Source organism: Jaculus jaculus, chromosome 2, assembly GCF_020740685.1.
Source record: "Jaculus jaculus isolate mJacJac1 chromosome 2, mJacJac1.mat.Y.cur, whole genome shotgun sequence".
NCBI lineage: Eukaryota > Metazoa > Chordata > Mammalia > Rodentia > Dipodidae > Jaculus > Jaculus jaculus.
The window spans coordinates 213,267,019-213,294,159 of NC_059103.1; the positions used below are offsets into that span (position 1 = coordinate 213,267,019).

Here is a 27,141-nt window from a genome sequence, read left to right on the forward strand (position 1 = left end):
TAGATGGCAAACAGCCTTTATCAAGAGTCACAGGATAAGCAATCTGGGGCCCAAGGCCCACAGGTGTGCTCAGTATGGTCCATCCCTGAGCAAGGTGGCCAGTGTTGGAAAGGTCTGGTGCTGGCTCCCCTGCAGCACTGAGGTAGGCCTCCAGGGCAAGGATTCTGAGGTGGCCTAGCTGGGCATGGTGATGGGACTTTGCCATCTTGAGCAATGAGACTTCACATGAGCAGGCAGCATGGCCTCTTTTCCACAGGGACCTCCTCTGAGGGAGCAGTGAGCTTGAGCAAGGGTGGATCCCCAGCTGCCAGGAAGCCACAGTCAGACTGGGATGTCTCAGTATCAGCAGGCAGGCCAGGCTCAGAGGCCTCAGGCTCCTCAGGGGCTAGTCGCTGAACCTTGGCGGCGGCTCTCTGGCGCTTGAGCTCTGCCAAGGTGTGGTGGGACTTGTCCCGGACAAGGGCATCAGGGGCACTGCTTTCCAGGGGGCTGAGCTGATAGGAGACACTCCGGTCCAGCCGTTTGGAGTACAGGTGCCGCCCTGGGGGGCCCCCTACTCGGCCATTGTGTGGCCTGGCCACATCAGGGCTATCCTCCTGTGGACAGAGCCAGGGCCCCAAAGACCATCAGGATGCACCTTCTCTCACCTGCCCTGGCCTTGGGCTTCAGGCCGTGAGAGTGGGGATATAAGGACAGACAGGGGTTGGGGAAGTCAGTAGCATAGCCCTGTGGAACACTAGCCCATCTAGGAGTACAGGATCACTGGTCCCACACCTCTACGGAGGGGGCGTGGCAGTATGGACAGAGGACCAGACACTGAGGCTAGAACCAAACATCAAGGCTGCGCCAAATGTGGGACAGTGTAAGGGTGAATGCTGCTCACCTCTGGTGACTGCAGCTGGAGCTCAGCATCTGTCTGGCGGTCCTCGTCATCCTCTGGTGGCTCTGGACTGCTGAGTGGTGGCTGATGCCACACAATGGCTTCTTGGGCATGCTCCTTGCGATACAGGTTAGTGCGCTGGGTCAGGCTCACCCGTCTCACCACCTTCCTGGGAAATGATCACCCATCTCATAGCCTCTGCCCAGTTCTGGAGTTCTACTAGGGCTCCCCCTGCTGGCTGACATCCACAAATGCAAAGCCTGGGTCCTAGCAGGTACTGGGAGGCTCACCCACGGCTGCCTGCACTGGAGGTGCGGCGGCGCAACAGGGACCGCTGGTGGCCCTGGGCCCGTAGCAATGCATCCTGCTTGTGCTTCAACTCCAGCAGCTTAGCCCGCACCTCCTCGTCACCACACACATCTGAGAAGAGGTGGGCACAAGTGTCACAGGAGCCCCTCCTGGCCTGTCCCTTTTGTCAGACGGGAAGCAGCCCCACACTTACCAAGGGGTGTCTCATCCATCAGAGATTTTCCATTTAGATCAGCCCCATGTGCCACAAGCAGCTCCACTAGGTGCACCTGTAGGCAGCCAGCAGGAGCTGCTTGGCTAAGATCTGAAGCTACAGCCAGGAGCCCACCCACATACCTGCTCCTGTCCACTCACCTGGCCCCAGTACGCCGCAGCATGCAGAGGTTCCCAGCCGTCCCGGTCCTTGGTGCTCAGGCTGGCTCCTTGCTCCAGCAGCAGGGCAGCCACTTCACTGAACCCATTAGCAGCAGCGATGTGCAGCTGCAGGCAGACCACCCAGCCCTGAATCCCAGCCCCAAGCATCTGCCCCACGGCAGACTCTCCCAAGAGGCTGAGTCCTCACCAGTGTGGCTCCATGGTCCAGAGGATCATTGAGATGAGCCCCAGCATGTAGCATGCTCCGGAGGTCATCTAGCATGCGCAGCTCTGGCACTGCCCGGGCCTCCTCAATGCTGTCCTGGGTGATACCTGCAGGAAAATCAGCTCAGTGAGAGCATGGCCCCAGGTCCCGCCCACCCTTTACAGGCAGGCAGGCACAGCATACTCACCACGGCTGGCCATGGCAGTCTCAAGGCAGTCCAGTGTCTGTTCATCCTCACACAAGTCATAAGGCATGTTTCCGTCAGTGTTCACTGCCAGGAGATCTGCACCACTACAGCCAGAACAGACAGGCCATTAGCCTCAGGAGCTTCCTCTTATACCAGCCCCTCACCTAGAAAGTTCTCAGTCCCCATGTAGAAAGTTTCCCCTGTGCAGAGGCCCTCAGCCTAGGACTGCCCTTAGGAAGGGAGGGCGGGCAGGACAACCAAGCTTGAGCTGCTCCTGGAAGAGGTGGCCTCTAGGCCATTCTGGTCAACCCCCATCAGCTTCAGATCCCATCCTCCAGCCAGACATCTCTATCCATCTGAACTCCAGGTACATGGCACTCATCTTCACTTACACAGTGGAGGCACCTGCAAGGGGTATGCAGGGAACCTGGGGACTCCAGAACACAGAAAGGATGCCCATGCATGATGGAGAAGCAGGACCAGGGGAGCTCCACGAGCAAGCTGCACACCCTTACTTCATACCCACTGTCAAGGCACATATGTGTGATGCTACACAAGGATGGCCAAGCCCCTACCCCTTACCCTACTACAAAGGCCCCTAAATTTGGCAGAGCGAGTAGCCTCCCTTGATCTCTGTGCTGAAGGTAAAGACCTCATCTATACCCAGACACTTTATCCTAGGTCCACCTGGACTCTTCACTCTCATTCCTTCCTTGACAATTCCACCTTCAACACTGACTAGAATGGTGGGAAGGCCTTTGGGCAAATGGAAGTCTTGCCTGCCAAGCAGGTCAAAAACGCTAAACATACTCTTCCCTCTGCAGTCTCAAGTAGGGTTAACAGAGGAGACAGGACACAGGAAGCAACCTGGAGGAGTCCTCTAAGCCACCACCTGACAGGCACCCATTGAACCCTACCAGGAAATGAGGAGCTCCACCAGGTGCAAGTGACCACAGGTAGCTGCAGCATGCAGAGGCGTCCAGCACTCACTGTCACGAGCATTGACATCAGCCCCAGCCTCTAAGAGCTGCTGTGCCATCTCTTGGAAGTCATCGATGCAACACTGCAAACAAGCAACTTGAGCTCCCACACCTGTCTGGCTAATCCCTCCCCTCCCACACCCATCAACGCCACCCCTGCACAAGCTTACCTGGTGCAGTGCTGTCAGGCCGTCCTCATTGGCCAGGTCAGGGCTGACCCCACTGCTAAGGAACTGGCGGACTGCAAGAAGCAGGAGGTGAATCAGGCTGGTCCCTGTCCCAGGACTGGCCTCTGCTGCCACTGGCTTAAGACTGCCTGAGCACACTGTGCACCCAGGGAGCAGGAAGAGTTAGGGAAGTACAGACTCACTAGGTGGTTATCTATCCCAAGAGGGGTGTATATTCAGTAGCCTCTGTCCCTCCCATGTCACACACCACACAACAGGTCCCTGTAGGCATGGCCAGTAATCCCATGGCCCACTCCCTGCCTAGAAGCTGCTATAATCTGGAGTGTTGAGGGAGGAGACAAGTAGCTCCACCTAAAGGTCCTGTTCCAGCCCAACATGGCACATCCACTCCAGCTCTTCCCTGGGGACAGGACCTAGCCCCACAAGCAGCGTCTACTCAGCCTTCACTCTCCTAGAGTGGTCCCATTTCAGGACCCGTCTTCTGCCAAGGTCACTAAGATCCTTGCTGATATGCAATAGAACACATCTTCCTCCCCATAGCTCTCAGCATCTGATCTGGGGCACACTCCTCACTCTCCTTGCCTACACACCTCTGGGGACGGCTCCTGACAAGATACATCCAACTTTTTACCTTCTGTGTCCCAGAAGGAGGCAGGGCTACCAAGAGACACCAGATGCCTCTGCCATGCCCTCCAGGCTGCAAGTATGGGGCATAGGAGAAGAACAATTCCCACTGGAAAATCAGGTTTGTCACTGAGCTGGGAAGGTTCCAATGGAAAGCAGAGTCAAAAGAAAGTCAGGATACAGGACTGGAGCAGTGTGGAGGAGAGCCAGCCCATGTGTGCCCTGGAACACTGAACCTGGCCAGCCTTGCTGTGCTAACTAGGGGTGAAAATTGCCACCCACTCTACAAAGGTGAGTCTCCGGACACAAGCATACAAACACCAGGGCTCGCAGGCAGACCTGCACCCTGGCAAAAGACAGTGAGAGCCACTACACTAGCCAACCAAGTATCCGATTCTCTGCAGGTCCTGGCTAGTCTGTATAACCAGCCCTCCTCAGACCTGGTGTACCTCACAGCAGGGCCTCCTGCATGCAGCCCTATTTAAGGCAAGCTGTCTGTTGGTGGGATGGCTTGGTCCAGAGCCCAGGAGCTACAGATAAGCCTAGGCCTGGTACTAAGCCCCAACATAAGGCAGAACCACACCCAAACAGATGGGAGTGCCCACTATGTGCTGCCCTGAGATTCGAGCACACTCACCTTCCTCCAGGTCGTTTCTGGCAGCTGCCTCCAGAAGGGCAATACTGGGAAGGAAGAGGACCTGCTTCCGAGGCCCAGGGCTCATCTCCTCCTGCTGCGGCCGCTCCCTATGGCCCTTCTTGCTCTGGGCCTCCTTCTCAGCCTGGGCCCACATCTTCACCTGCTGGGCACGTCGCTTCTGGGCATGCTTCAGCCGCTCCTGAGTGCTCATCCTGCTCACCATGGGCATCTCTGCCAGCAGCTCCAAGTGCTCGGCCATGGTGGGGAATGTCTGCCCACAGGACTGCTTGGGGCACCACAGTTAAAGGCTTGGGAGCCAGGCTGTGCCTGAGGGGTAGGGCTGCTGGCTGGACTGGCACCCTTGGGGGCATCCCCTTCCCAAGGCTTGGTGTCCTCTGTCCCTGACAAGGCTGTGTTGGTTGCACTGTGACCAAGCCCAGCAGCCCTGAGGAGCACAGCCCAGGCAGGGAGAGCAGTGAGGGCGCCTACGGCCGCTCCCTAGGCAAGCCTGGCACTTCAACTGCTCAGCCAGCAGAGCCTCTGCACACAGTGCCTCACTTCCCTCTTGGGGTCAGGGTGCACAGCCTGTGGGAAGTAGCCTTAAGACCTGGCCAGGGTTTGAAGCTAATTACTCAGATAACAAAGTTCCAGCTTCCTGGCACCCTGCCGAGGGGGGGGGGAAGGGCAGGGCCAATCAGCAACAAGCCCCTGAGAGTCCCTAGGAGATTCTGATCTACTTCCATGCCCACTGTCCCCTCCGGCTGGTCTTCTAGTCAGCACAGTTAGGGCTAATGAGTTGTGGCAGCAGAAGCCTGGGCAGGGCATGTGGTCAGTTCTCAGGTCTCAGCTGCCAGTGTCCAAGGGTGAAAATCTCTAGGTAGCTAAGGCACAGAGGGCCTGTCAATATGTCCTCAGAGGAGCCTCCTCTTCTGGCAGCCACACACATCTGAGGAGTAAATAAGGAAGCACATCAAGGCCAGCTCACAGGGTGGGGAGACCAGCTTCTCTACTGTCTCAGGACCATGCCCTATGTGGGGCCCAAGCTCTGCCCAGAACACACCACAGGACAACACCACTGAGAAGCCGCTTTACTTCTACTCTTCCCCACGCAAGGAAGGGCAGGGCAAGGGTTGTCTCAGTCCCCCACCCCTCTTTCCAGAGAAGGCTGTAAAGGCTGCACAGTAGAACAGAACCAGAAGAGTGTACGACCCATGAGCTGCCACAGGGCCAAGTACTACACCTAGGCTGGGCTGGGCAAGGTCCCTCCCAGGGGTCAGCTGGATGACCTGAGAGGTTGGGAGGCCCTTTGTAGCTCTGCATCTGATCTGTTCCTCACCAGGAAGCAAACCCAGGCCAGCCAATATTTTGGCCACTATGGGCTGCACTATGCCAGTGTTGTAGGAACACAGGCACAGAACCTGGTTTGGGGGGTCCTAGGAGACCAACCAGCAGTCAGCTTAGGCAGCAGCATGTGTGCCCTAGTCCTACCCAGTGGCAAGATGCAGACAGAGCTGTTCATGACCCATTTATCAGAAAGCAGAGCCATGCTCTACCCTGGAGTGGTCTGCCAAGAGCCTCAGTCTCACAGTCAGGCCTCATTAGGACCTAGAAAGTAGCCCACCTTTCCTCTGGACAGAGAGGTGCACAGGGTCTCAAATGGACGCCCTTCCTGCCCACCCTACCTCAATAAAACAAAAAAAGAGGGGGGGCACTCTAGGCTCTATTCACACCCCCTACAGACCACTGCTGCCTGGATGCACCCTCTGGGCTTCCTCCTGCCTGCCACCATTTCCCTGGAATGTCTTCATGCCCACTTCCTAATGTGGGGTGTCTTCTTGCCCTACTCTCTTGCCTCCCTCAGACTCTTCCAGCACCATCTGATGTGTCACTCATTGGTCGGAGATCCTTTTCGGTTCCCACAGCATGAGGAGACAAGATGCTGTGACTGCCTAGGTGGCCTTGGTCCCACACATCCCTACTCCTTTCCTTTCCAGGGTCAAGAACCTAGCATATGTAAAATCTAATTTCAATTATAACTTTAAAAAAATTTTTCATGGGGGAGGGAGGGAATTACCATGGGATTTATTTTTATAATCATGGAAAATGTTAATAAAATTTAAAAATTAAAAAAAAATTTTTTTCAAGGTAGTGTCTTGCTGTAGCCCAGGCTGACCTGGAACTCACTATGTAGTCTTGGGGTGGCCTCGAACAATGTCCTAACTCTGCCTCCAGAGTGTTGGGATTAAAGGTATGTGCCACCACACCCAGCTGACTTGAGTTTTAAATGATAATGACCAATACCACTCTGAGGGAAATGTAGATTCTGCCTGGGATTGCTGTGGACAATGCCCTGAGACACAGATTAAAGCATCATACCCCTCCTAGATGGTACTATCTTTGGTGCTCAGTCCAGGATTTCTGATCACAATTAAGACTAACCTCAAGGTTAGTACAAACTAAACTAAACTAAACTAGGAAGAAGCTGTGGGATAACCGCTGAAGTTCTGGCATCTCCTGTGCTCTCCTGACTGGGAAAAGTCCCCACTCATGCCTAAAATGGTTTGAATTCTCAAACTGGTTTTCTTTCCCTCCTTTTTGTAAATGCCCTCTTACTGCCCCATGAGCATCAAACCTCACTGTTCTCAGTAGAATTGATCAGAGTTCCTCAGAGATCTAGATAGAAAGTACTCAGCCGGTGGTTCTGGATTCATGAGGTGTGTGCAGACTGGGGCTCACATGGGTGAAAATCTGTACACAGCAGGGGAATTCCACTGGGAGCTCAGACCCTGGAGGGCAAATAGTGGCAAGGTGTTAGCAGAGAAACACCACAGACACGGACCATGTGGACTTGCTTGGTTGGGTACAAGGCTGAGAAAGGCTCATCTGCTTGTCCTAAAGTCTGCCAACTAAGGTCTGAAAGCCAGCCACCTAGAGGCTAAGCAGATAGCTCAATGGTATTTTCTGCTTTGCTTTTTTGTTTTATAGGAAGTAAGATGTTTATCTGTAGATACCTTTTGTTTACTATACTACATGTGTTGAGTTACAATATGGCACATATATATGTGTATATATGTATGTATATATATAATTTACTTGAGAGAGAGAGGAAGAGGCAGATAGACTGGGCATGCCAGGGCCTCTAGACACCACAATGAATAAACCCAGACACATACATCACTTAGTGCATTTAGCTTTATGTAGGTACAGGGGAATTGAACCAGGGATCTTAGGATTTGCAGCCAGGTGCCTTAACCGCTTTCCCATATCTCCAGCTCCACTATAGATTTCTTTTCTTTTTTCCTTTTCTTTTTTTTTTTTTAAAAAAAAAAGTATTTTGCCGGGCATGGTGGCACATGCCTTTAATCCCAGCACGTGGGAGGCAGAAGTAGGAGGATCACAGTGAGTTCGAGGCCACCCTGAGACTACATAGTTAATTCCAGGTCAGCCTGGGCTAGAGTGAAACCCTGCCTTGAGAAAAAGAAAAAAAAAAATAATCATATATATATATATGTTATTTATTTGAGAGAGAATGGGCACACCAGGGCCATCAGCCAGTGCAAACAAACTCCAGACTCATGCACCACCTTGCACATCTGGCTTACATGGGTCCTAGAGATTTGAACCTGGATCCTTTGGATTTGCAAGCAAGTGCCTTAACCACTAAGCCATCTGTCCAGCCCCGCTATGGATTTTATTTTAACTTTTTTTTATTATTATTTATTTATTTATTTGAGAGCAACAGACACAGAGAGAAAGACAGACATTGGGAGAGAGAGAGAATGGGCGCGCCAGGGCTTCCAACCTCTGCAAACGAACTCCAGACGCATGCGCCCCCTTGTGCATCTGGCTAACGTGGGACCTGGGGAACCGAGCCTCGAACCAGGGTCCTTAGGCTTCACAGGCAAGCAGTTAACCGCTAAGCCATCTCTCCAGCCCGAAATATACATCTTTACGTGCCTATATTAAGAAATTAGAAAGGTCGCAAGTAAACGACCTAATGCTTAACCTTTAAAGCCTTGGAAAAAGAAGAACAAGGAAAACTGAGTATCAGTAGACAGGAAGAAATAATAAAGATTAGGGCAGAAATTAATGAAATAGAAATGAAAAAAAAAATCTAAAGAATCAATGAAACAAACAGTTGGCTTGGTTGTTTGAAAGGATAAACAAGATTGATAAACCCTTAGCAAATCTGACCAAAGAAAGAAAAGAGACACAAATTAATAAAACTAGAGATGAAAAAGGCAACATCACAACAGATACCAGAGAAATTCAAAAAATCATTGGGACATACTATAAAAACATATATAACACTAAGTATGAAAATCTGGAAGAAATGGATGATTTCCTTGATTTATATGACCTACCTAAACTAAGTCAAAATGAGATTCTTCACTTAAATAGACCAATAATAAGTATGGAGATCCAAGCACTTATCAAAACTCTCCCAGCTAAAAAAAGCCAGGTCCAGATGGATTCACTGCTGACTCTTACCAGACCTACAGGAAAGAACTAACACCAGTGCTTCTTAAGCTTTTCCATAAAATAGAAAAAGATGGAATCCTACCAAACTCCTTCTATGAAGCCAGCATCACCCTGATAGCAAAACCAGACAAAGATAGAACAAAAAAAAGGAAGTTACAGACCAATCTCCCTCATGAACATAGATGCAAAAATTCTCAACAAAATATTGATAAATAGAATACAAAAACATATCAGAAAGATCATTCACCCTGACCAAGTAGGCTTTATCTCAGAGATGCAGGGATGGTTCAACATATGCAAATCTATAAATGTAATACATTATATAAATAGACTGAAGGACAAAAATCACCTCACCATCTCATTACATGCAGAGAAAGCATTTGACAAAATCCAACATCCCTTCATGATAAAAGTCATTCAGAGACTGAGAACAGAAGGACCATATCTCAACATAATAAAAGCTATTTATGACAAGCGTACCAGCAACATATTACTAAATGGGGGAAAACTGGAAGCTTTTTCACTAAAATCAGGAACAAGACAAGGGTGTCCACTGTCCCCATATTTATTTAATACAGTACTGGAAGTCTTAGCCATAGCAATAAGGCAAGAGACACACATAAAAGGGATACAAATTGGAAAGAAAGATATCAAGTTATCATTATTTACAGATGACATGATTCTATACATAAAGGACCCAAAAGACTCTACCAGCAAACTGTTAAAGCTGATAAACACCGATATCCATGTAGCAGGACACAAAATTAACATATAGAAATCTGTAGCCTTCCTATATGCTAACAACAAACACACAGAGGATGAAATCAGAGAAGCACTCCCATTCACAATTGCATCAAAAAATAAATAAATAAATAAATAAATAAATGAAGTACCTTGGAATAAACTTAACCAAGGAAGTGAAGGATTTCTACAATAAAAACTTTAAAACATTCAAGCGAAAAGTTGCAGAAGACACTAGGAAATGGAAAAACATCCCTTGTTCCTGGACCCGAAGAATCAATATTGTGAAAATGGCAATCTTAACAAAAGGAATGTATACATTTAATGCAATCTCCATCAAACTTCCAATGGCATTCTTCACAGAAATAGAAAAAAACAATCCAAAAATTCATTTGGAAGCATTAAAACTGCGAATATCTAAAAAAGTTTTGAACATGGGCTGGAGAGAAGGCTTAGCGGTTTAGCGCTTGCCTGTGAAGCCTAAGGACCCCAGTTCAAGGCTCCATTCCCCAGGACCCACATTAGCCAGATGCACGAGAGGGCGCACACATCTGGGTTCATTTGCAGTGGCTGGAGGCACTGGCACGCCCATTCCGTCTCTCTCTCTGCCTCTTTCTCCGTCTGTCACTCTCAAATAAATAAATAATCAAAAATTTTTGACTTCTGGTTAAGGTGGTGGCGTAGTTACCACGCCAAAGCAGCCTAGGGGGGGAAAAAGACCAAAAAAACTCAGCAAAATACACACTTTAACTAAAAAGTGAGGTGTATGGGAAATTGAAGTGGCAGCAGAGAAGTAGAAGAGTTCCAGAGCATCCAGAGCCTGCACAGGCCGGCAAAAGCGGCCCCCGCAGCTCCGCCAACCGCCACGGCCGCGGCACAGCAGAAAACCACCAGGCTCGGCTCCAGCCGCAGGAAAAGCCAGGTGCGGGCGCTTCCCCTCACACCGGCGCTCTCTGCAACTCGGGAAACGTGAGGGGAGAGCAGCAGCGAGCAACGGAGGAGCAGACCGCGAGGGAGAAGAACATGTGGAGCAGCAAGAGAACCAGAGCAGCCGCGGCTCCCTCCCCTCCCCCACCGCCTGAGCCAAGCTCCAGCAAACAGAGCAGCGGCCCGGGACCGGCCACGCCAACTTGGGCTGACAGCGGGACCCAAGCAGGAGCAGAGTTCGGCAGCAACATCAGCGGCTCTGGCACCAGTAACAGCGGCCTCAGCAGCAGCAGACCCAGGAGCGTCAGCAATAGCAGACTCGGCAGCAGCAGCTTCAGGGGGAGCAGCGGCAGTGGACACAGCAGCAGCAGCTTCAGCAGCAGTGGTGGCTCCAGCAGTGGCAGCTACAGCAGCAGCAGAGGCAGCAGCAGCAGCGGCTCGGTTTGCCCCGCAGGAAAAGCAAGTGCCCAGCTACAGAAATCAGAACAGCAGCCCGACGACCCAGGCAGCAACTTGACTGAGACCAAAATCATCCAAGGTAACTGGGATTGCACCAGGGAAGGGTCTCACTTGCTCACAAGCTGACTTGGATCCCACAACAGACCAGAAATCTTAACCTCTTTGTTGATAGAGGATCTGGTCGTTATAATAACTACTCTTGCCTACATACTCGGGGCTATTTTTGATTGAATGTGTACAGTGTTTAGTTAAATTTTAGAATCTACCTGCATTTTATTCCACTCAGCCTGCTTGAATACTCCTATAGCAGGGAAACTCAACCCCTAAGAACATCTTTGTAGATACGCTGAGAGTCTTAAGAGCCACACCTAACACCTTAAGGTCCTACCCTGAAAATATATTACATCAAATCAATTGATACAGATAAGAATACACAGCTAGCTAGAAAATACAAGCATTAACTTAATCCAAGATGCAAAAATATATACATTATAACACAAGAAACACTAAAAAGCAAGACGATATAAACCCACCTAAAAGTATTAATGCATCAGAAATGTCCGCCAGTGAGAAAGAGTTAGAGGAAATGCCTGAGAAAGAGTTCAAAAGAATGATTATAAATATGTTCAAAGAGGTCAAAGAACACATCAAAACAATCAAAGAGGAAATCAAAGGAATCAAAGAAGATGCAGGACACCAATTTAATGAAATAAAGAAGGCAATACAAGACATAAATAAGGAAATACAAATAATAGAGAAAAACCAGTCAGAATTACTAGCAATGAAAAAAAACAAAAAGAAAGAAAGAAAAAAAGCCGGGCGTGGTGGCGCACGCCTTTAATCCCAGCACTAGGGAGGCAGAGGTAGGAGGAATGCTATGAGTTCGAGGCCACCCTGAGACTCCATAGTGAATTCCAGGTCAGCCTGGGCTACAGTGAGACCCTACCTCGAAAAACCAAAAAAAAAAAAAAAAAGAATTACTAGCAATGAAGAACACAGTTAATGAAATAAAAAACTCTGTAGAAAATCTCACCAGTAGGATGGATGAGGGAGAGGACAGAATATCTAAGCTAGAAGACCAGATGGCAGACCTAATGCAGTCCAACAAAGAGAAAGATAAACTTATAGAAAAGTATGAGTGGGAATTTCAAGATATTCGGGACACTATGAAAAGATCCAATATAAGAATTCAGGGCATAGTAGAAGGAGAAGAACTCCACTCCAGAGGCACAGTAGGCGTCTTCAACAAAATCATAGAAGAAAATTTCCCCCAAATTGGGAAAGAGGTGCCAATGCAGATACAGGAAGCCTTTAGAACCCCAGCCAGACAAAACCCAGAAAGAACCTCTCCTCGCCATATTATAATCAAACTTCCAAACACACACATCAAAGAAAAAAAATATTGAAAGCAGTTAGAGAGAAAAATCAAGTTACCTACAAAAGCAAGCCCATCAGGATTACAGCAGATTATTCAACACAAACTTTTAAAGCCAGAAGGGCTTGGAGTGATATATTCCAAGTTCTGAAAGATAACAACTGTCAACCAAGGTTACTTTATCCTGCAAAGTTATCCATTCAAATAGATGGAGAAATAAAGACATTCCATGACAAAAGCAGGTTAAAGGAGTATTTGAAGACAAAACCAGCTCTACAGAAAATACTTGATAGAATCCTCCATGCTGAACAAAAGGAAAAGCACACATATAAGGAACCTAGAAAAAACAAGCTATACTCAAATACCAGTTAACAGAAGAGAGCACAGGTAGAACCAGAAACACACACACAAAAAAAAATGGCAAACATAAATACACACCTTTCAATAATATCTCTTAATATCAACGGTCTCAATGCCCCAACGAAAAGACATAGATTTGCAGACTGGGTTAAAAAGCAGGATCCTACAATTTGTTGTCTCCAAGAAACTCACCTTTCTACAAAGGATAGACATTATCTTAGGGTGAAAGGTTGGAAGACGGTGTTTCAAGCAAATGGGCCTAGAAAACAAGCAGGGGTTGCTATCCTAATATCAGACAGGGTAGACTTTAGTCCGATGTTAGTCAAGAAAGATAAGGAAGGTCACTTTATATTGATTAAGGGCACACTCCAACAGGAAGACATTACAATCCTAAAGATATATGCACCTAACATGGGGGCTCCCAAATTCGTCAAACAAACACTATTAGAACTAAGGTCACAGATAACACCAAACACAGTGGTGGTGGGTGACTTCAACACCCCACTCTCATCAATTGACAGGTCATCCAGGGAAAGAATAAACAGAGAGGCATCTGGACTAAATGAGGTCATAGAAGGAATGGACCTAACAGATATATACAGGACATTTCATCCAAAGGCTGCAGAATATACATTCTTTTCAGCAGCACATGGAACATTCTCTAAAATAGACCATATATTAGGACATAAAGCAAATCTTAACAAATTCAGGAAAATGGAAATAATTCCTTGCATTCTATCTGACCACAATGGAATTAAACTACAAATCAGTAGCAAGAAAGGCTATAGAGCATACACAAAATCATGGAAACTAAACAATACACTACTAAATGATGAGTGGGTCAATGAAGAAATCAAAAACGAAATCAAAAAATTTATAGAGTCAAATGATAATGAGAACACAACATACCAAAATCTCTGGGACACAATGAAGGCAGTTCTAAGAGGTAAATTTATAGCCTTAAGTGCCTATATTAAGAAATTAGAAAGGTCGCAAGTAAACGACCTAATGCTTCGCCTTAAAGCCTTGGAAAAAGAAGAACAAGGCAAACCAAAAATCAGTAGACGGGAAGAAATAATAAAGATTAGGGCAGAAATTAATGAAATAGAAACAAAAAGAACAATCCAAAGAATCAATGAAACAAAGAGTTGGTTCTTTGAAAGGATAAACAAGATTGATAAACCCTTAGCAAATCTGACCAAAAGAAAGAGAGAAGAGACACAAATTAATAAAATCAGAGATGAACAAGGTAACATCACAACAGATTCCAGAGAAATTCAAAAAATCATAGGGACATACTATAAAAGCATATACTCCACAAAGTATGAAAATCTGAAAGAAATGGATGATTTCCTTGATCTATATGACCTACCTAAATTAAATCAAAATGAGATTAATCACTTAAATAGACCTATAACAAATTTGGAGATGCAAACAGTTATCAATAATCTCCCAACCAAAAAAAGCCCAGGCCCGATGGATTCACTGCTGAATTTTACCAGACTTTTAAGGAACAGCTAACACCATTGCTTCTTAAGCTTTTCCAGGAAATAGAAAAAGAAGGAATTCTACCAAACTCCTTCTATGAGGCCAGCATCACCCTGATACCAAAACGAGGCAAAGATAGAACAAAAAAAGAAAATTACAGACCAATCTCCCTCATGAACATAGATGCAAAAGTTCTCAACAAAATATTGGCAAACAGAATACAAGAGTATATCAAAAAGATCATTCACCCTGACCAAGTAGGCTTTATCCCAGAGATGCAGGGATGGTTCAACATACACAAATCTATAAATGTAATACATTACATAAACGGGTTGAAGGACAAAAATCACATGATCATCTCATTAGATGCAGAGAAAGCATTTGACAAAATCCAACATCCCTTCATGATAAAAGTCCTACAGAGACTGGGAATAGAAGGAACATATCTCAATATAATAAAGGCTATTTATGACAAGCCTACAGCCATCATATTACTATTTGGGGAAAAACTGGAAGCTTTTCCACTAAAATCAGGAACAAGACACGGGTGTCCACTGTCCCCACTTTTATTTAATATAGTTTTGGAAGTCTTAGCCATAGCAATAAGGCAAGAGACACACATAAAAGGGATACAAATTGGAAAGGAAGAAATCAAGTTATCATTATTTGCAGATGACATGATTCTATACATAAAGGAACCTAAAGACTCTACTGGCAAGCTGTTAGAGCTGATCAAAACCTACAGCAATGTAGCAGGATACAAAATAAATACACAGAAATCAGTAGCCTTCATATATGCTAACAACAAACACAGAGAGGAAGAAATCAGAGAATCACTCCCATTCACAATTGTATCAAAAAAAATAAAATACCTTGGAATAAACCTAACTAAGGAAGTAAAGAATCTATACAATGAGAACTTTAAGACACTCAAGCGAGAAATTGCAGAAGACACTAGAAAGTGGAGAAACATCCCTTGTTCCTGGCTTGGAAGAATCAATATCGTGAAAATGGCAATCTTACCTAAAGCAATCTACACGTTTAATGCAATCCCTATCAAAATTCCAAAGGCTTTCTTCATGGAAATAGAAAAAACAATCCAAAAATTCATTTGGAATCATAAAAAACCTCGAATATCTAAAATAATACTGAGCAACAAAAAAGAGGCTGGTGGTATCACCATACCTGATTTTAACCTATACTACAGAGCCATAGTAACAAAAACAGCATGGTACTGGCACAAAAACAGACATGTAGATCAGTGGAACAGAATAGAGGACCCAGATGTAAGCCAAAGTAGCTATAGCCACCTGATATTCGATAAAAATGCCAAAAATACTCATTGGAGAAGAGACAGCCTCTTCAGCAAATGGTGTTTTGAAAACTGGATAAATATCTGCAGAAGGATGAAAATAGATTCTTCTCTCTCGCCATGCACAAGAATTAAGTCCAAATGGATTAAAGACCTTAACATCAGACCGGAAACTTTGAAACTGCTAGAGGAAAAAGTAGGGGAAACCCTTCAACATATTGGTCTTGGCAAAGACTTTCTGAATACAACCCCAATTGCTCAGGCAATAAAACCACAGATTAACCACTGGGACCTAATGAAATTACAAAGATTTTGCACCGCAAAGGACACAGTGAAAAAAGCAAAGAGGCAGAATGGAAAAAATCTTCGCCAGCTATACATCTGATAGAGGATTAATATCTAGGATATACAAAGAACTCAAAAAGTTAAATAATAAGGAATCAAACAAGCCAATCAAAAAATGGGCTATGGAGCTAAATAGAGAGTTCTCAAAGGAAGAAATACGAATGGATATAAGCATCTAAAAAAATGTTCTACGTCACTAGTCATCAGGGAAATGCAGATTAAAACTACAGTGAGATTCCATATCACTCCTGTCAGATTGGCCACCATCATGAAAACAAATGATCATAAATGTTGGCGGGGATGTGGAAAAAAAGGAACCCTTCTGCACTGCTGGTGGGAATGCAATCTGGTCCAGCCATTGTGGAAAACAGTGTGGAGGTTCCTAAAACAGCTAGAGATTGATCTACCATATGACCCAGCTATAGCACTCCTAAGCATACATCCAAAGGACTCATCTCATTTCCTTAGAAGTATGTGCTCAACCACGTTTATTGCTGCTCAATTTATAATAGCTGGGAAATGGAACCAGCCTAGATGTCCCTCAATAGATGAGTGGATAATGACGATGTGGCACATTTATACAATGGAGTTCTACTCAGCGGTAAAGAAAAATGAAGTTATGAAATTTGCAGAAAAATGGATGGATCTGGAAAGTATTATACTAAGTGAGGTAACCCAGGCCCAGAAAGCCAAGCGCCACATGTTCACGCTCATATGTGGATCCTAGCTACAGATGACTGGGCTTCTGCATGAGAATGAAAATACTTAGTAGCAGAGGCCAGTAAGTTAAAAAGGAGACATAAAGGGTAGAAAAAGAAGGGAGGAGGATAGTTAATAGATTGATATTGTATATATGTAATTACAATAATTGTAATGGGGAGGTAATATGATGGAGAATGGAATTTCAAATGGGAAAGTGTGGGGGTGGGGAGGGAGGGAATTACCATGGGATATATTTTATAATCATGGAAAATGTTAATAAAAATTAAAAAAAATTTTTTTTTAAAGTTTTGAGCAGGGCTGGAGAGATGGCTTAGCGGTTAAGCGCTTGCCTGTGAAGCCTAAGGACCCTGGTTCAAGGCTCGGTTCCCCAGGTCCCACGTTAGCCAGATGCACAAGGGGGCGCACACGTCTGGAGTTCGTTTGCAGAGGCTGGAAGCCCTGGCATGCCCATTCTCTCTCTCTCCCTCTATCTGTCTTTCTCTCTGTGTCTGTCGCTCTCAAATAAATAAATAAATTAATTAATTAAAAAAAAAGTTTTGAGCAACAAAAATAAGGCTGGTGGTATCATCATACCTGATTTTAACTTGTACTACAGATCTATAGTAACAAAAACAGTATGATGCCAGAACAAAAGCAGACATGTAGATCAATGGAACAAAATAGAGGATCCAGATGTAAGTCCAGGTAGCTATAGCCACCTGATATTCGATAAAAGTGCCAGAAATACTCACTGGAGAAAAGAGAGCCTCTCCAGCAAATGGTAATGGGAAAACTGGATATGTATCTGTAAAAGGATGCAAATAGATCCTTCTCTCTCTCCATGCACAAGAATTAAGTCCAAATGGATTAAAGACCTTAACACCAGACCTGAAACTCTGAAACTGCTAAAGGAAAAAGTAGGGGAAACCCTTCAACATATTAGTCTTGACAAAGACTTTCTGAATAAAACCCCAATTTCTCAGGCAATAAAACCACAGATTAACTGCTGTGATCTCATGAAATTACAAAGATTTTGTGCAGCAAAGGCACTGTGAATGAAACAAGAAGCAACCTAGAGAATGGGAAAAAATCTTTGCCAGCTACACATCTGATACAGGATTAATACCTAGGATATACAAAGAACTCAAAAATGAAATAATAACAGGGCTGGAGAGCTGGCTTAGCGGTTAAGCGCTTGCCTGTGAAGCCTAAGGACCCTGGTTCGAAGCTCGATTCCCCAGGACCCACAAAAGGGTGCATGCATCTGGAGTTCCTTTGCAGTGGCTAGAGCTTCTGGCGTGCACATTCTCTCTATCTGCCTCTTCCTCTATCACTCTCAATTAAATAAATAAATAACAGAAAAAATTAAATAACAACAAATCAAACATGCCAATTAAAAAATGGGCCTTGGCAGGGATGTGGAAAAAGAGGAACCCTTCTACACTGTTGGTGGGAATGCAATTCTGGTCCAGCCATTGTGGAAAACAGTGTGGAGGTTCCTAAAACAGCTAAAGATTGATCTACCATATGACCCAGCTATAGCACTCCTAGGCATATATCCAAAGGACTCATCTCATTTCCTTAGAAGTACATGCTCTACCATGTTTATTGCTGCTCAATTTATAATAGCTGGGAAATGGAACCATCCTAGATGTCCCTCAACAGATGAGTGGATAATGAAGATGTGGCACATTTATACAATGGAGTTCTACTCAGCGGTAAAGAAAAATGAAGTTATGAAATTTGCCGAAAAATGGATGGACCTGGAAAGGATTATACTAAGTGAGGTAACCCAGGCCCAGAAAGCCAAGCGCCACATGTTCTCTCTCATATGTGGATCCTAGCTACAGATGATTGGGCTTCTGCATGAGAATGCAAATACTTAGTAGCAGAGGCCAGTAAGTTAAAAAGGAGACATAAAGGGTAGAGAAAGGAAGGGAAGAGGATACATAATAGGTTGATATTGTATATATGTAAGTACAATGATTGTAATGGGGAGGTAATATGATGGAGAATGGAATTTCAAAGGGGAAAGTGTGGGGGTGGGGAGGGAGGGAATTACCATGGGATATTTTTTTATAGTCATGGAAAATGTTAATAAAAATTTAAAATAAAAAATGGGCCTTGGCCCTTGGTTTCCCACCAGGAATAGATGGTAAGACCCATTTGAAGAAGACTCCACATACTTGGGCTGCAAGGCCACTGAGAAATCCTGCTGGAACTGAAATGATAACCTCCACCATGTAGACCAGCTGACAGAAAGCTGGAAGAAGCCATTCTACATGTAGTTCAATGGGAGAAAGAGATACCACCAGTGAAGATACTCAACAGCGGACCCTGCATGCCTTATAATTGGTAAGCCAGGCCAAATGAGCCAACGGGTGCAATAGTGGCAGGTCTGTCATGGTGGAAACCAACTGCCCTCCAATTGGACTGGAGGCCCGCTCCATTGGGGGAAACACATCCCTGATACTGAAAACTTAAAACAGGGGTAGTCATGAGCTCTACGGGTGTAACACCTGCTGATGTCTGGAAAAATATATATACTATGCTTATCAAACTGCCCAGTAAGCACTTCTCTTAAGATTTATACCCTTATATTAATGCTACTCTCACTTTGGGTAGAGAATCTTCTCTTTTCAGATGGCAGTGACCTTGGGATGACTCAGAAGGCTTCATTGTGCTGGAAAGAAGTGACTGGAGTACTGACTCCATCTCAATCTCAATCACACCTTCCAAGGCTCAGGGTCTAATGCAGAAGAGGTGGTAGAAAGAATGCAAGAGCCAAAGGAAGGGTAAGACTCCTTACAATATGCTCCCTCCAGACATAAAATGGCCTGGATATCCATGACCTCATAGTACCTGACACTACCTACACAAGACTTTCATAAGAGGAGGAAAAGATCATGACATCAAAATAAAAGAGAGACTGATTGAGAGGGGAGGGGATATGATGGAGAATGGAATTTCAAAGGGAAAGTGGGGGGAGGGCTTTACCATGGGATATGTTTTATAATCATGGAAAATGTTAATAAAAATTGAGAAAAAAAAATGGGCCTTGGAACTAAATAGAGTTCTCAAAAGGAGAAATACAGATGGCATATAAGTATCTGAAAAAATGTTCTACATCCCTAGTCATAAGGGAAATGCAGATTAAAACTACGTTGAGATTCCATCCCACTCCAGTTAGATTGGCTACCATCACAAAAACAAATGACCATAAATGCTGACGAGGATGTGGAAAAAGTGGAACCATTCTACACTGTTGGTGGGAATGCAATCATTGTGGAAATCAGTGTGGAGGTTCCTAAGACAGCTAAAACTGATCTACCATATGACCCAGCTATCACACTCCTAGGCATATATCCTAAGAACTCATCTCATTACCTTAGAGATACTTGCTCAAGCATGTTCATTGCAGCTGAATTAACAATAGGTGGGAATTGGAACCAGCCTAGATGTCCCTCAACTGATGAGTGGATAATGAAGATGTGGCACATTTATATAATGGAGTTCTACTCAGCGGTAAAAAAAAATGAAGTTATGAAATCTGCAGGAAAATGGATGGATCTGGAAAGGATTATACTAAGTGAGGTAACCCAGGCCCAGAAAGCCAAGCACCGCATGTTCTGTCTCATATGTGGATCCTAGCTACAGATGACTGGGCTTCTGTGTGAGAAGGAAAAAACTCAGTAGCAGAGGCCAGTAAGCTAAAAAAGAGATATAAAGGGAAGAGAAAGGATGGGAGGAGGGTACTTAATAGGTTGGTATTGTATATATGTAAGTAGAAGAATAGATTAACAGGAGCGAAAAGGCCCAAGTGAGGTCAAAAAGAGATTGAATAAAGGAAAGGTGTAGAGAGGGCTAATCAAAATCTAAGAGGATATAAATAAATCATATGGAATCCTCCAGGGCTGGAGAGATGGCTTAGCGGTTAAGCGCTTGCCTATGAAGCCTAAGGACCCCAGCTCAAGGCTCGATTCTCCAGGACCCACATTAGCCAGATGCACAAGGGGGCACACACGTCTGGAGTTCATTTACAGTGGCTGGAGGCCCTAGCGCACCCATTCTCTCTCTCTCTCTCTCTCTTCCTTTCTCTGTCTGTTGCTATCAAATAAATAAATAAAAATAAACAACAACAAAAAAAACATATGGAATCCTCCAGTTTTGTACAATAGAACACTCAGGAGCCATAGATTGTTGCTAAAAAAATTTTCAGTGCCAGGGATGGGATACCTTCCAGGGAGTTGTTGGCCAGGGAGGTCCCTGATGCCCCCAAACATTATAAGCCATTGCTGAGGCCCTTGTTTTCCTACTAGGAATAGATAGATGGTAAAACCCTATTGCTGAAGACTCCACATGCAGAGCTGCAAGGCCACTGAGAAATCCTGCTGGAACTGAGCTGATAACCTCCTCCATGTAAACCAGCTGACAGAAAGAAGCCATTAATAAAAAAAGAAGTTATTCATAAAAAAATTTTAACGAAAAAAAAAAATAGCCAGGTGTGGTAGTGCATACCTTTAATCCCAGCACATGAGTGGCAGAGGTAGGAGGATCACTGAGAGTTCAAGGCCACCCTGAGACTATATAGTGAATTCCAGGTCATCCTGAGCTAGAGTGAGACCCTACCTTGAAAAATATATACAACAACAATAATAATAATAATAATAAATAAAAATAAGTTTCAAAACCTGGGACTTAGTTACCTACATAGCTATGTACACAGCAACATTTTCAAAAATAGTAAAGAAGTGGAAACAACCCAAATTAACATATTTCCATCAAGATATGAACAAACAAAATGGGGGTCCAATCATACAATGGAATATTACCCAGGCATAAAACACAATGGAATTCTGATACATGCTACAAGATATTGTATCATTTTCACATACATGAGTCCTTATACTAGGCAAACTGCTAGAGACAAATAGTAGAACGCACATTTTTTTTTATTTTTTTTGTTCATTTTTATTTATTTATTTGAGAGTGACAGAGAGAGAGAGAAAGAGGCAGAGAGAGAGAGAGAGAGAGAGAGAGAGGGAGAGAGAATGGCTAACTTGGGTCCTGGGGAACGGAGCCTCGAACCAGGGTCCTTAGGCTTCACAGGCAAGCACTTAACCACTAAGCCATCTCTCCAGCCCAGAACGAGATTTCTATAACCGAAGAGGAATGATAGTTATTTAATGAGTACAGTGTTTATGTCTTGAGTATACCAAAGATTTGAAACAAAAGCCAGGCATAGTGGCAGACACCTGTAATCACAGCATTAGAAAAAATGGAAGCAGCGGAGCGTGGTGGCGCCTTTAATCCCAGCACTCAGGAGGCAGAGGTCGGAGGACTGCCGGTGTGGGAGACCACCCTGAGCCTCCGTAGTGAATTCCAGGGGCAAGAGGACCCCAGACCTACAGGCCAGCCTGTGTTACACAGTAAAACCCTTGTCTAAAGGTCAAGCTTGGAAAGGGCTTCAGCAGAGTGTACTGGTATGCTCCTATAATCCCAGCACTGCAACAGAGGGAGAAAGATCACAATTTCAAGGCCAGCTTGGGCTACATATCAGTAGTGAGGCCCTGTCTTCATCAAACAAAAGCACAAGCAAGCTGGGCATGCATGCTTTTAATCCCAGCATTCAAGAGGGAGAGGTAGGAGGATCGCCATGAGTTCGAGGCCACCCTGAGACTACAAAGTGAATTCCAGGTCAGCCTGGGCTGGAGTGAGACCCTACCTGGAAAAAGCAAAAGAAAATAAAACGGGTGGACTAAAATGTTTTCGATGTCCAAAAGTGGCATGTACATACACTCAATATGTTTACATTCTAATTTTTTCAGATAAGAATAGCAGAGTCAGCTGTGGTGGCACAAGCATTTAATCCCAGCATTCAGGAGGAGGAAGTAGGATGATAGCCAGGAGTTCAAGGCCAGCCTGAGACTACAAAGAGAATTCCAGATCAGCCTGAGCTAGAATGAAACTCTACTTTAATCCCAGCACTAGGGAGGCAGAGGTAAGAGGATCACATGAGTTCAAGGCCACCCTAAAACTACATAATGAATTCTAGGTCAGCCTGGACTAGAGTGAGACCTGACCTAGAAAATAAATAAATAAATAAATAAATAAGAAAGAAAAAAGAAAAAAAAAAAAACTAGAGAGATGTAGTAGTTAAAGCCATTTGCTTAGATTAAAAGCTCAAATACTCAAATAAAGCTAGATACACAAAGTAGCACATATGCATATGGAGTTTGTTTGCAGAGGCAGGAAGCCCTGGCATGCCCATCCCCCATCTATCTAGCTATTTTTTAAAAACTGCCATGTTTGATTTAGATAATACAAATTCCATGAATAAAAAAAATTATTAAAATGGGCTCAGCAAGAAAGAGGAAACTTAAAGCCAGGTTACATGGTAAAGGCCTTGGGAGGTAAAGACAGAAATTAGTAGTTCAAGGTCACCCTTGCTACATGAACAGTTGGGAGGCCAACCTGGGCTATATGAGACCCTGTTACAAAAAAAAAAAAAACAAGAAGAAAGCTGAGCATGGCGACACATGCCTTTAATCCTGGCACTCTAAGGCAGAGGTAGGAAGATCGCCATGACATAGAGGCTACCCTGAGAAGACACAGTGAATTCCAGCCCAGCTCAACAAAAGGATTTCTTTGTACCTGGATATTTTCCTGCTTGCTTTCTACATGTATTTTGCTTTTGGATGATTTTTTGTTTCGTTTTGTTTTTCGAGGTAGGGTCTCACTCTAGCCCAGGCTGATCCCCAGAATTCACTATGTAGTCTTGAACTCATAGCTATCCTCCTACCTCTGCCTCCCGAGTGCTGAGATTAAAGATGTATGCCACCACCCCTAGCTTGGCTGATTTCTTGTAAATATTTTATTTTTATTTTATGAGAGAGAACAGGTGTACCAGGGCCTCTAGCCAGTGCAAACAAATTCCAGAGCCACATGCCATTATGTGCACCTGGCTTACGTGGGTTCTGGGAGATCAAACCTGAGTCCTTAAGCTTCTCAGGCAAGTGCCTTAATGGCTAAACCATCTCTCCAGCCCTTGGATGATGTATTGCTTTGCTACAAAAATGTTCTCTTTTTAGGCTCTGGGTTCTTTACTCTCTTCTAGTCTTCTCTGACTCCATATGTAAGGAGGCTCTTGTAGCTTGAGCTTTCTTGCTTGCTTTCCATGTGGGTTATAAGCGCCTTCTCCAAAGGAGTCTCACCCCTAGATTTCTCTATATGAAAGAGATGTTCGTCATTTCTGCTCCCTTCTCTGTATGAAGGTGATTTTTGCCATCTCCCCTCCTCATTCCCAGTTGAGCTAGGGGGTGAATTTTTTTGAAGATATTTTATTTTAATATTTATTTATTTATTTGCAAACAGAGTAAGATGGAAGAGAAAGAGAGAGAATGGGCACATCAAGTCCTCCAGCCACTACAAACAAACTCCAGATCCATGTGCCACTGAGCATCTGGCTTTAAGTGGATACTGGGGAATCAAACCCTAGTCACTAGGCTTTGCAGGCAAACACCTTAACCACTGAACCATCTCTCCAGCCAGTTTGGGCTTCCCTGCTAGCCTTCCTTTTGGATGCTAGATTGCCTTAAAATAAACTTTATAATTTATAATATATACCTCTCTAAGTCTGCATTTTCAATTCTTTGCTAACTTGGACAAAGAACCCAAAAGCTGGGATCTACAAGACTGGGATTTCCTGCATCTTTATAAAATTTAGTCCCCCCTTGGGCCCCAAATCCTGCTTCAAAAAAATCAAAGGAATCAAAGAAAAAACAAGGGCTACAGGGATGCCTTAACAGTTAAGGCATTTGCCAGTGAAGCCAAAGGACCCAAGTTCCATTCTCTAGAATCCACATAAACCAGATGCACAAGGTGGTACATGTATCTGGAGCTTGTTTGCAGTGGCTGAAGGCCCTGGCACACCCATTCATTCTTATTCTCTTTTTTTCTTTTTTCTTTTTTTTTCGGTTTTTCAAGGTAGGGTCTCACTCTAGTCCAGGCTGACCTGGAATTAACTCTGTCATCTCAGGGTGGCCATGAACTCTGGGCAATCCTCCTACCTCTGTCTCCGGAGTGCTGGGATTAAGGGTGTGCGCCACCACGCCCAGCTCATTCTTATTCTCTCTCTATTCCTTCCGTGTGTGTGTGTGTGTGTGTGTGTGTGTGTGTGTGTGTGTGTGTGTGCGTGTGCGTGCATGTGTGTTAAATTAAGAAGAAAATTGGGCTGGAGAGATGGCTTAGCAGTTAAGCACTTGCCTGTGAAGCCTAAGGACCCCGGTTCGAGGCTCAACTCCCCAGGACCCACATTAGCCTGATGCATAAAGGGGCGCATGCATCTGGAGTTCGTCTGCAGTGGCTGGAGGCCCTGGCATGCCCATTTGCGCTCTCTCTCTACCTGCCTCTTTCTCTGTCACTCTCAAATAAATAAATAAAAAGAATAAACAAAAAAAATTTTTTTAAAAGAAGAAAATTAAAAAACAAACTCCTCAACGAGAACACAAGAAATTAAGGAGGACAATGCAAAATATGAGTAAGGAAATAGAAGTACTGAAGAAACGTCACTCTAAAACATTAGATAAAAACCACAGTAAGAAAGTAAAAAAAAAACAAAAACAAACAAACAAGAAAACTCTGTAGAGCCAGGCATGGTGACCCATGCCTTTAATCCCAGCACTTGGGAGGCAGAGGTAGGAGGACGGCCATAAATTCAAGACCACGCTGAGAATACATAGCAAATATCAGGTCAGCTTGGGCTAGAGTAAGACCCTACCTTGAAAAAAAAAAAGAAAGAAAGAAAGAAAGAAAGAAAGAAAGAAATTAAGAGAGCTCACAAATTAATCACTTTTAAAAATATATATGTTTAGCCGGGCATAGTGGCGCAAGCCTTTAATCCCAGCACTTAGGAAGCAGGAGGATTGCCATGAGTTTGAGGCCACCCTGAGACAACATAGTGAATTCTAGGTCAGCCTGAGCTACAGCGAGACCCTACATCGAAAAAAAACAAAAGAAAAAAATAAACAAAATAAAATATATGTGTTATTTTTACTTATCTGAAAGAGGGAGGGAGGAAGAGAGAGAGAGAATGGGCGTACCAGGGCCTCCAGCCGCTGGAAAGGAACTCCAGACACACGTGCCATCTTGTGCATCTGGCTTACATGGGTCCTGGGGAGTTTAACCTGGGTCCATTGGTTTTGCAAGCAAGTGCCTTAACCACTAATACATCTCTCCAGCCCAAGATTTTTTAACTTTATTATTTATTATTATTATTATTTGACTATTCACTTCTGTGCTGGTCTCTCAGAGCTTAACATGACTGACTCACAAGAAGCACTCAGCAAGTGGTACAAAAACAAGTGAAGAATCATTTCATGTGACACCACCATGGGTACAACACAGGACAGGAAATAAGAATGAGACATGGACAGGCCTCAGTCTGATGTGTTGTGTAAGGGACATCCAGGAGAAAGATTCAAGACTCTGAAGATGAGGAAAGCACTTGTGACTTGAAAATGAAGCAACAACAACAACAAAATAAGCCCAGCACTGGCCAGGACTTAGAACTGAGGCAGGCAGGCCGAACAACTGTGACAACACGAAGCCAGCATCTGGGCCTATCTCATCAGACAGCAACCAGGCCCTAACCCAGCTTCCCATGCTGGGCTGGAGGCAGCTCCGTATCCCAGAAGTGAACCAGGCAGCCTTCAAGACGAACAAAACTGCTGAGAGCAAGACAAGCTTCCCAGGGGAACCATCAACCCAATAAAGGAATACCTGGGAAGCAAAGGTGCCCAGGAGGGCTCACTGCCACACTGCCAGGCTACAGAGAGTATAAAGACAGTATGGTGTCTTCACTTCCAACTGCACCCCCAAGTACAGATCAGGGAGAAAGGTGCACAGCTTGGGGACCGGCTAGCTTTGCTCTGGCTCCACCGAGTCTATTCACCCTTCTCTTTGTACACTTCCCTTAAGAATTAATCCTCTGTGTCTCGAGCCTCTACTCTGGTTCAGTGAGGCGCCCAAGTGAGTTCAAGTACTTTTCAGAGTCTGGTCAACACTTCTCTCCTGACCTAAATCCAAGAGGCTCGGCCCGAACGCCGGCTACAGGCGAGGTCACCGCCATGCACGCACGGCTCCAGCGCCTCCTGCCAAGCGCATTCCAAGCGCTTCTCAATATACGGCCAGCGGCACCGCGGAACGGAGCCCGCGGTCGGTCTACCAGGCCAACGCGTTACACGCAGGAGCGACTTCACAGCTCGCGAGCACGAGAAACGCCCACGGGCGGCCTCCGCGGGCGCCCCTCTAGGAGGCCCCTCCCGACCCAGGGCGGCGACGCCTCGGCCTGCCCGGCCCGGGGCCACGGAGGCTCGGGCTCCGGCTCCCGCCCGCCGCGGCCGCGCTCTACGGGCACACGCGCCCGCGCCCACCTCACCTGCGGCTCTGAGGGCAGCGCCCCCACTCGGGCCGGCCGCGGGTCAGCCGGTACCGCGCTGCTCCCGGCGCCGCGGGGGCGGGCCCCGCGCCTGGCCTCGCCATGGCAACGCGACACTTCCGGCCCG

General features: G+C 45.3%; 1 protein-coding gene across 1 annotated transcript; it reads right to left on the minus strand.

Moving 5' to 3' along the window:
* Ppp1r16a (protein phosphatase 1 regulatory subunit 16A) lies at positions 1-27,099 on the minus strand. Its single transcript, XM_045142722.1, has 11 exons — positions 27,015-27,099; positions 4,386-5,331; positions 3,107-3,177; positions 2,874-3,019; positions 1,957-2,060; positions 1,752-1,876; positions 1,544-1,669; positions 1,383-1,458; positions 1,171-1,300; positions 884-1,049; positions 1-596 (listed from the first exon to the last, which is right to left on the minus strand). The coding sequence occupies exons 2-11, from the start codon at positions 4,642-4,644 to the stop codon at positions 222-224; spliced, it is 1,578 nt and encodes a 525-aa protein (XP_044998657.1). The 5' UTR covers positions 4,645-5,331; positions 27,015-27,099; the 3' UTR covers positions 1-221.
* Between the last annotated feature and the right edge of the window lie 42 nt (positions 27,100-27,141).